This window comes from Chinchilla lanigera, unplaced genomic scaffold, assembly GCF_000276665.1.
Source record: "Chinchilla lanigera isolate Chin_1 unplaced genomic scaffold, ChiLan1.0 scaffold00050, whole genome shotgun sequence".
Lineage (NCBI taxonomy): Eukaryota > Metazoa > Chordata > Mammalia > Rodentia > Chinchillidae > Chinchilla > Chinchilla lanigera.
Window position 1 is genome coordinate 14299550 of NW_004955451.1, and position 10958 is coordinate 14310507.

The following is a 10958-nucleotide window of genomic DNA, read 5'->3' on the forward strand; positions in this document are numbered from 1 at the left end:
TCAGGAATCAAACTCAAGACCTTGTGCTTGCCAGGCAGGCACTTGTGCCACTGAACTATACCCTTGGCAGTAAATTCTCAATTATCAAAACTTTCAGTTTTGGACTCTCTTCTCTCACTTTCCCCGTAGGACTCTATAAAACCCAATGCCCAATTATTGCTATAATTTCTAGTGTATGAAATTGTACTGGAACTAACTGAACAGAGCGAAATTTATAATAAAAACCTATGTGGGAGATTAAAAATGTGCTTTACAAAAGCAAATACATGGATCGTTTTGGATTGTTATAGCAGTATGTTTTCTTACTGTCTTTTTATCCTGTTCTTTCTACTCTTAAAGCAGTAAGGTCATGTTTTACCTTTCTGCATACCCTGTAATAAGCAAAGATTGCCCAGTCCTCAAGAGGTAATAATTCCTGCTTCTAGAACCTCCAAAGTTCAGGATGCTGACTTACTTACTTTCTTGGTCTTGCCTTTTGTTTTGTTTTCAGCCGTCTCTGTGGTAGCCCTTGTCCAGCTGTGTGGCCTGATGTTATCAAGCTGCCCTACTTCAACACCATGAAACCAAAGAAGCAATACAGGCGGCGTCTGCGAGAGGAATTCTCTTTGTGAGTTTGGCAAAAATGTGTACTTCATTTGGTCTAGCTTTTTTCTGGCCTAGGTAGTATCTCAAATTACTGTAGCACTCGTTTTACTTTTGAACAATGTTATGAGTTTTACCATAGCCTTCTTCTCATTTAAGGGCTTTAGACAATAGAAAACCACTTTATTTTGAATAATACATAAATTTCTTTATAGTCCTTTTGATCTTTCCAAGGAAAAGAGAATAGAACTAGTGACTTCATGTTTTTTACCTGCACTGCAGCTTTGCTTTGCTTTGCTTTGCTTTGCTTTGCTTTGCTTTGCTTTGCTTTGCTTTGCTTTGCTTTGCTTTGCTTGTCTGTCTGCCTGTGTGCCTTGTCTGTTTTTTGAGATAGGGTCTCCATGTATAGTTCAGGCTTGCCTTGAACTCACTGTGTAGCCCAAGGTGGCTTCAAGCTCACTGTGATCCTCCTGCCTCAGCCTCCCGAGGGCTGAGATTACAGGCATGTGCCACCACACCTGGCTGGAGCGTTTCTTAAATCCTGTAGGGGAGTATATTTGCTCACCCACATTAGCCAACTTCTAGCTCTTTTTGCTTAGAATTACATGGAGGTGGAAATTGAGAGCCCTTTTGACACAAGGTTACAAGTTTTAAGAACTGTAGGGCCAGGCAAGTATAGTGGCACATGCCTGTAATCCCGTCACCCTGAGAGGCTGAGCCAGGATCACAGGTTCAAAGTTAGTCTGGGCAAATTAGCAACTTGCAAGACCCTTTCTCAAAATAAAAGATTATAAAAAAAGGGTTGGGAGTATAGCTCAGTACATAGGCCCTGGGTTTAGTCCCCAGTACACTGTAGGGTCATTGTGAACTTAGCATTTCCTTTTCTTTTCACAGTATTCCTTCAGCTGCACTTGATTTATTGGATCACATGCTGACACTGGATCCTAGCAAGCGCTGCACGGCAGAACAGACTCTACAGAGTGACTTCCTTAAAGATGTGGAGCTCAGCAAGATGGCTCCGCCAGAGTAAGTGCTGGTGGCTGTGTAGGGACCCTAAAACTCCCCTAAGACTCAAAGTGATGGTTTAAAAGAATTACAAATAGCTAATTCTCAAATGAAGGTGTATCCTTGAATATTATGGTTGATAGGAAAGTTTGTTATATTATTTTAAATAATAGTCAGTGTAGCTATAATTTTTGTTCTAATTTGACTAAGTAATCTTTGTCTCTGATCCCTTGCATATTGCCATGTACAACCTCTTTGCAAGTGTTCTTGCTTTTGTTCTTACCCATTCCATCTGTTTAAGTCACTTAGATCTGTGGTAGCCATTATTTTCTCAGTCCTAATTCTAAATAGTTTGCATCACTGTCTGCTCCTTGAATTTTGACATAAAAAGTAAGGTCTTTGTATCATATTTCCATTGCAATCTTTTTGAGGGGGCGGATGTACCGGGAATTGAACTCAGGACCTCACACTTGCCAGACAGGCCTGCATCACTGAGCTGTATCCCCAACCTATCCATTGTAATCTTAGACAGTTCTTGTATTATGTAGGATCTGTAGAAGTATCCTCAACATTCTGGCACTAAGAAAGTCTATAGTTTATCTTTGAATTTATCACTGACAGTATTATAGCTACTGTGTCTTTTTTTTTTTTGGTACCAGGAATCGAACTCAGGACCTTGTGCTTGCCAGGCAGGTGCTTGTGCCGCTGAGCTACATTTCCGGACTTTTTTTTTTTTCTTTCATTTTCTTTCCTTAGGACAGACTGCATGCCTTAAAGAATAGATCGGGTGAACATGCATAGATGGTACTATAAAGCTGATTATGCCAAACAAATGCCCAAATTAATTTATCTCACAAAAATTTTCGTATACTGAATGTGGTTCAAATATATAAGCTTTTTACTAAAATTTGTGAGCTCCTGCTACAGAGATTTTGTTGTAAGATTGACCGACTTTTACTGATTATATCATTGAGTATGGTAAAGTCTAGAAATACACCAAACAGTGCATAGTGCTAAACTCCATAGATGAAAAAGTTAATAACACTCAGTCATAGAAATTTGGTGGCTAGAATGAAGAAAAAAACAGTCTTTGGTCCTCACAGAGCAAATAACAGATTTTGCACAGAGGTAATTTAATCATGATATATTTATATGGTTCCTAGATTTATATCACTTTCCTGAACTATTTATAGCTATTAATGAGCCAGTTTGTCCTTTTATTTGTTCTCAGCTGAAATTTGACCATCTGTTTGACCTTTTTTTTTTTTGTTTTTCTTTTTGGTGCTAGGGATTAAACCCTAGAGGTATTCTAATCCCTAGCCCTTTTTATTTTGAGACAGGATCTCACTGTTAAGTTGTTCTGGCAGGCCTAGAACTTCAGCTTCCCTTACTGTTGGGGATTACAGGTGTGCACCAGCATCCCTAGCTAAATTCTATTTGTCTTTGTGTGTTTGTTTTTCTTGTTATGTCAAGAAAAAAACAGTATTTGACTAGAATATGGACATTTATATAGTACTGTGTCCCAAATATTAGTAAGATTCTCACTTATCACTGTATAAACCTTTTGAATTTGCAAACTTACTTCCTCAGGCTGCCATCTGCCGTAATTTTTTTTTTTTTTTTTTTCTGCCGTAATTCTGTATGTCCTGGTACATATGTCCTTATGTCTTTATGTCCTTAGTAACTTTTATGTTTTCCATATCATTTCCACTTCCCATGTTGTTGCTTTCCCATTTTAATCCTTTATCCCTCCTTCACTCACTGCTGCATTCTTGTTTGCTTTTTTCTAGCCTTCCTCACTGGCAGGATTGCCATGAATTGTGGAGTAAGAAACGACGACGACAGCGACAAAGTGGTATTGTGGTGGAAGAGCCACCTCCGTCCAAAGTTTCTCGGAAAGAAACTACCTCAGGGACAAGTGCTGAGCCTGTGAAGAGCAGTAGCCCAGCACCACCTCAGCCTGCTGCTGGCAAAGTGGAGCAGCCTGGGGCTGGGGATTCAGTAGGTCAGTGCTGCAGTGGGGCCTTTGTGCTTCTAATTTTTTTTTTTTTTTTTTTTTTTTTTTTGGTTCCGGGAATCAAACTCAGGACCTTGCACTTGCCAGGCAGGCGCTCTGCCGCTGAGCTATATCCCCAGACCCTATTTTCTTAATGTAGCACACTTTGGCAAATTTTGAAGGTCAAGTGCAAAGAGTATGCATGCATATATGTGTGTATATGTGTGTGTGCACATGTATCTTTTAGTTTTTGTCCAAGGAGGCCTGGGTAAAGAGGTTAGTGTCCTCATTTATGGGGAGAACATAAACCATATTTGGTACATACAGTTCACAAAGGCCATGGTAGACCATTTTCATTCCTGGAAATAAGGTATGCTGCATAGCACAAGTCAGTGAGTTAGGTAATCAAAATTTAAAGTTAGTTCACCCATGTCTTTCAAATACACATAATTTAGAGCCACATTATGTAAGGTTTGATAAGATTTTAGAATCCAGTGTTAAATTACAATTGCTATAGGTCAGTGATAGGTAACCTTTTAGAGACTGAGTGCCCAAACTGCAACCCAAAACCCACTTATTTATCTCAGATTGCCAACACTGTGATTAAACCTGAATAGTGAGGTTTGAATTTAGAAAAAACAGCTGTTACCCGATTCTCAGCTGCTGGGGTGACGTGGTTCATGTGCTCATTGGGAGGACTCTGTTTGCCTGGTGTGGCACGCTTGCCGTAGGGTTGCCACCACTATCAGTAGTTAGTACTGTAGACTGTTACTTGATCTAAATATATCTTAAAACTGTGTCATAATGAATTATTATAATGAAATACTTCTTTGGTACCATGAATTTTTCTAAACTGCAGATATTTTTCTGATTCACTTTTTTTTCCTGTCCGTGTACAGTGGTAGTTCTCAACATTGGCTCCATTTTAGAATCATCCAAGAAACTTTAAAAAAAATGTACCCTCAAACAAAATGCCAGATTTCTAGAGATAAGATACAAGGCATCAGTTTGTTTTGTTTTATTGAGATGAGGTCTCTATAGCCCAGACTGGCCTCAAACTTGAAGTCCTCCTGCTTCATCCTCTCAAGTGCTGGTGTTACAGGTGTGTACCACCATGCGTAGCTTGAAATTTAAAAGCTTAGTAATTCTGTACACTGAGGATTGTAATCACTGACCATGAAGATGATAGATAAAATGAAATCACTTTCAAACACACAGATGTTTTAGTTAGTCTCTGGGTGTTTTTTCTTTTGTTTTGTTTTTTTGAGACAGGGTCTTACTCTGTAGTTCAGGCTGGCCGTGATTTCACTATGTAGCCCAGGCTGGCCTCAAACTCTTATGATGATCCTCCTGCCTCAGCCGCCCAAGTGCTGGGGTGACAGGCATGCACCACGATGCCCAGCTAGTCTCTGTATTTTTTAAGCAAGATTATAAAGATTCACAGCCTGTGTCATGACAGTTTGAGACATGAAAAATGAGATATTCCAAATGAAACTTCATTCTTCGGATATTATAAGTTGCTGTTGCCAATTGAAGAAGGCAAAGGGCCCTTGCCCTGCCTCGTCCTCTTATGTTGGCTCCACTGTCTCCCCACAGGCATTGGTGACATCACACAGCAGCTGAATCAAAGTGAATTAGCAGTGTTATTGAACCTGCTGCATAGCCAAACTGACCTGAGCATCCCTCAAATGGCACAGCTGCTTAACATCCACTCTAACCCGGAGATGCAGCAGCAGCTGGAAGCCCTCAACCAATCCATCAATGCCCTGACAGAAGCCACTTCCCAGCAGCAGAACTCAGAGCCCATAGCCCCAGAGGAGTCTTTGAAGGAGGCACTCCCTGCCCCAACAGCCCTGCCTTCAGCAGAACAGACAACCCCTGAAGCTTCAAGCACACCAGCTGACATGCAGAATATGTTGGCAGTTCTCTTGAGTCAGCTGATGAAAACCCAGGAGCCAGCAGGCAACTTAGAGGAAAACAACAGTGACAAGAATAGTGGGCCACAGGGGCCCCGAAGAACTCCCACAATGCCACAGGAGGAGGCAGCAGGTAAACAGACCGGTCATGAATCTCTTTGAGCTCAGGTGCTATTTATCCTCTTAAAAATCTCTTAACATTTTATTTTTCACACCAATGACCTCAGTTTCAGTTTTTCTCTAATCTAGTCTACAGGAGAACATAGCACCAAGGTGATGTATTTCTTACCCAACTTCTTTTTATTTAAGTCTCAAAGCTTCTTGTAGCACCTTTCATATACTGATTGTTTTTCCATTTCATAGGATGTTGGTAAGTAAAATCCCTTTATTCTAACCAAGGACACCACAACCGTGGCTGGTAGTGTGTCTTGAACCACTGTGTGTGTGGTGCCCAGCTGGTCCTAGAACAAACTGTTACCACATTGTATTTCTTTACCTCTAGTGGAGTGGATGCTGCATACGAGAATTACCTGGAAGATCCAGTCAAGAAAACCCCAATAAAATAATCATTTTAATTTCTTGAAGAATAATTTGGGAATAGCTTTAAGTAGATAACACCATATATTTATTTTCCAAAAATAATAACACATAAAAATGATTCCTATAAGTATGTGTTCCCTGAAAGAAACAATGGAATGGACCCCAACATTATAAAAAGGAAAAAAAAACTGAAAAAAGGTATTATACCTTGATCTCACATGGCCACAGCATGCAATTAGAGAAAAAAGAAGTTTAAATTCTCTGATGAATTCTGATTCACAGTCTGTTTGCAAAATCTGAGTGTTTGCAACTCTTTGGAAATTTTCACTGTTCATGAAGACCCCTTGCATTGGGAAATAAGAAGAGGCACAAGGGCTGAAGAGGTACACTAACCCTTCAACTTTAGGGACCTGCATTCACATTTCATGTGCAGTAGTGCAGAAAATATGTGCTTTATTTTCAGTGGTCTCAGGTCAGTCACATAAGTTGTGTTTTGTATATGAAGATACTTAAAATTGGAAGGTATTAAAGAAAATCCCTTACTTCACAAGTAGGAAAACTGCAATCTGGGGAGTTTAAATAAGTGGCTATAGTCTTTTGGCAAAAAACTGGAGCTCATGTGCTTCTCGATTCACTGTGCCACTCTGTCATGATGAACAACTGTTTTATTTAAGAGACTGTAAGACCTGGAGTAACAGAAAAGACTGTGTAGAAGTAAAGCGGCCTCTTCATCTCATCGTTCAGGTTCTGACTCTTCCTCCTCCACTCACCAAAAATGATGCAGCTCTATTGAAAATGCCTAAGGCTGGGCGTGGTGGCACATGCCTGTAATCCCAGTGCTTGGGAGGCAAAGGCAGGAGAATTGCTGCAAGTTTGAGGCCAGCCTAGGCTCCATAGTGAGTTCAAGGCCAGCCTGAGCTACACAGCAAGACCCTATCTCCAAAAAAAAAAAGTAAAAGAAAATGCCTGAAAGAAGTGGGTCCAACTAAGTAGCATAGTGATTAGAAGAAATTCATCCAATAGTTGAACCAACAAACTATCAGCCACATGATGAAAGTGAAATAAAACTAAGGCCTACCTATGGCCAGAAATTGTTGGATTTACTTTTCAGAGAGAGTTTAAAATGCCAGCACTAACTATAGTAGCCTTCCCTAGGCTCTCCTGTTTTTTCTTGATGTCTTACGTAGCCATCGCCCTGTTCATTAGCACTTCCACCAGAGGGCAGACTATAAGCCTGGGTGACAACCTATCGGTTTGGCTACTGTTCATTTACTCTGTACTTGTTGGGAAAGGGCAGTGGTTGAAATCTAATGAATCAAAAGAAGTTTTGAAGTTATTTTTAAATTTACTTAATACCTCCCTACATTAGTACAAAACTGTTAAAGATTGACAACATTAACAATTTAAATCTTAGAACAATATGATTTGTAATTCATATTTTTTAATTCCTTTAAGAAGTTTTAACTTTAGTTCTTTACAATCCATCTGTGTTGCTATTTTGAAATAGAATTTTCATTTTATATATGTGAATTTGAGCTCAAGAATTCTGTTCAAACACACAATTAGGCTATTTACATAAAAGATAAAGTTTAAATATGAAAAGTGGTGTAGCTGGAAGAATGTAAATTTAAATTTGCCCACTTTTGCAGTTATGCATTTTTCAAGTTGTTTGCCCTAAGTGTTAAAAACACCTGGTGTTCCATCTCATGCATAATCCCCACATACTTTTAAATGACTGGTACTTTAATGTCCTTATATATTATATAGAAAGATACATAATGTTGACAGCAAAAGGCTCTGAAATCATAGGTACTTATAGTTCACTTAGCATGTCAAGATATCTACTCTTCAAATTGGGAGTTTCCCATAGCTAATTTTTGGTCCTTGAATTGATTTTCTCCAGCTACCCATCACCCAAGCCATCAGTCAACAAATAACTTCCCGGGTATACTACGTATTAGGTGAATAACTTGTCCCTCGACTGTCCTGGTTTTAAAACTGATAGTTGGCAACCTTGGCACCCTGTCAGTCCTGGGAAAACCAAAACTATTGAACAACCCCCTTGTGTGTTACATAAAGCACCTAACCCTCATCCTTGCACAGCAAAGGAAATGCAAACTTGCTGCTTTTGTAAAATAAAATCAAGGTAAACATGCTAATTATGAAAATAATTGTAACAAAACATTGCTTTCAGCTTGTCTAAGTAATGACTTCATATCACTGCTAGCTCAGAAATGGTAGAGTGACTATATGGATATTTTAAAATATGCTTCCATGGGGAAAAAAAAAATCAGTCATTTAGTGGATATTCCCAACCTTTTCTTTAGCAGGGTGACTCCCAGTTCTCTAAAGGCACTGTTCTGACCATACTTCTGTCTCTGGTTTTGCATGTCCTCAATCTCACACCATTTTACATTTCTTCTCTCCTGTCTTCGCAGGAGTTCATTGTCAGACAAATGATTGCCAAGAGTAGGCAAATTTAGACAGCAGTGGAAGAAAGAAAGTCTAGGGAAGTGGTTCAGGAATGACAAAGATGTTAGTGAAGACCAAGTTAGTATTAGTTCCTGAATACTAAGTTCTCAACACTCTCCAGGATAAATGGCAGTTCATCAGCAGCCCATTCTGAATGACACAACTATAGTGATTATTTTTTTCACAGAATGAAAAAAGTTTAAAAGGTAGGAAAATAAAGTAGAAATTATGGTAAATTGGTTTAGTCTTTATAATTACTGTTAAGGTAAGAAGTTGAACGACAGTATGGTGGTTAATACCCCTTTCTTGACAATGTGAGTAGAGGGGAAAGGTGACTGAAGTTTGGAGAAGCAGTTATACATGATGGTAATGAGTTTTTACTTTATTTCATCTCTCTTGTATATTCTGTAAGTTTTATTTCAGGTTAACCTTATATCATCGAATATTCTGTAAATGTGTTAGCCAAGTCTGTGTAAGGTCTCTGTTGTACAGCAAGATGATGTTCTAGAAATATGACCACAGCATGTATATTCCCTTTTATCTTCCTTCTGCTGCCCTATCCTCAATAATGTTTTGCTCTAACAGCAACAAAGGAGTGGTGAGGTTGCCAACAGTCTACATTAGAACAGTTCTTTAAGGAAGGAAATGGAGGAAATCTCAGACAAAAATCAGGACGATGGTTTGAAACATATCATCCTTTTACACCAGCTGTTAGATCCAGAATGCAACTGTTTTTAACAACTTGATTTTATTTATAAATTGCAATTTTCTGATCCCAAGATTTTATTCTTTATATATCTGGTAATTTGTGTTGATACTTGTTTATGTTGGGCAGTATGCGTGTATGTGTGAGTGTGTTTGTGCTTATATCACATGATTTTTAAGATGGTGTTTAAAAGAAGTAACCCTTCCACAGCATGTCCTCCTCACATTCTTCCACCAGAGAAGAGGCCCCCTGAACCCCCTGGACCTCCACCGCCGCCACCTCCACCCCCTCTGGTTGAAGGCGATCTTTCCAGCGCCCCCCAGGAGTTGAACCCCGCCGTGACAGCCGCCTTGCTGCAACTTTTATCCCAGCCTGAAGCAGAGCCTCCTGGCCACCTGCCACATGAGCACCAGGCCTTGAGACCAATGGAGTACTCCACCCGGCCCCATCCAAACAGGACTTACGGAAACACTGATGGGCCTGAAACAGGGTTCAGTGCCACTGACACTGATGAACGCAGCTCTGGTCCAGCCTTGACAGAATCCTTGGTCCAGACCCTGGTGAAGAACAGGACCTTCTCAGGCTCTGTGAGCCACGTTGGGGAGTCCAGCAGTTACCAGGGCACAGGGTCAGTGCAGTTCCCAGGGGACCAGGATCTCCGTTTTGCCAGGGCTCCCTTAGCATTACAGTCAGTGGTCGGGCAGCCATTTCTGAAGGCAGAGGGAAGCAGCAACTCTGTGGTGCACACAGAGACCAAGTTGCAAAACTATGGGGAGCTGGGGGCAGGAACTCCTGGGGCCAGCAGCTCCGGAGCAAGCCTTCACTGGGGGGCCCCAACTCAGTCTTCTGCTTACGGAAAACTCTATCGGGGATCGGCAAGAGTCCCACCAAGAGGGGGACGAGGGAGAGGAGTTCCTTACTAACCCAGAGAGTCCATTGTCCTGAAAGTTCCTTCCCTGTCCATCTTTCCATCCAGTCCTCTGAACCTTTAATGAAATCACTTGCCAGAGTGAGGTAATCATCTGCATTTGGCTACTGCAAAGCTGTATGTTGTATTCCTTGCTCACTTGCTACTTAGCAGGCGACTTACAAAATAACGATGTTGGCGCCAGTTCCCCTGGATGGGCTATAGCCAGAACATTTCCTTCAGCTTTACCTAGGAGATAGTAGAGAATATGGAGAGGGTCGTTCAACTGAAAAGTAAATGTTGTGTTAGTGTATTACCTACACTTCTTGAGCAGAAGAGAAAAGTTTCTGTTTTGAGATGGCTCAGGCTCTTCGGTTTTTAAAGTTTTGTGTTCTTTTTTTTGTGATTTCTTTGTTTTAAATTTTAATATAGATTCCCCCGCTCCTTAAACAGAATAGTGTTCACAATATTTGAGCTGCTCTTAGGCTTTTGCTAGAAAGGAAGCAGAGTGGCCTGGCTGATTTAAATAAATGTTTTCTTCCTCTCCACCATCTCACATTTTTGTTTATAAGTGAACACTCCTCTGTCCCCATTGAGCATCTTGAATATAACTTTTTTCCAAATAAATTACTCATTCTTAAAAGTTTGCTCCATTTTGACAAAGGCTGTGCCTCTTTCCTGCACAATGAAGCAGGTTGTAGAAAGTGGCAGATAAATTTTATCCAGTGTCTATTTCTGCTCATTTTCTGCTGTACTTCGCCTTCCCTCCTTTCTTCCTTTCTCCATTCTTCTCTCTTCTTGTTTTCCCCTTCTCCTATCTTCCCTGTATTTCTT

General features: G+C 40.3%; 1 protein-coding gene across 1 annotated transcript in view; it reads left to right on the forward strand.

The window, feature by feature from the left end:
* Positions 1-10958, forward strand: part of Cdk12 (cyclin-dependent kinase 12) — a gene marked incomplete in the record, with an annotated part of 101494 nt that overhangs the window by 55158 nt on the left and 35378 nt on the right. The window contains 5 exon segments of the mRNA XM_013519192.1: positions 491-607; positions 1477-1608; positions 3378-3592; positions 5180-5632; positions 9428-9845. Of these exon segments, the coding sequence (XP_013374646.1) occupies positions 491-607; positions 1477-1608; positions 3378-3592; positions 5180-5632; positions 9428-9845 (1335 nt within the window).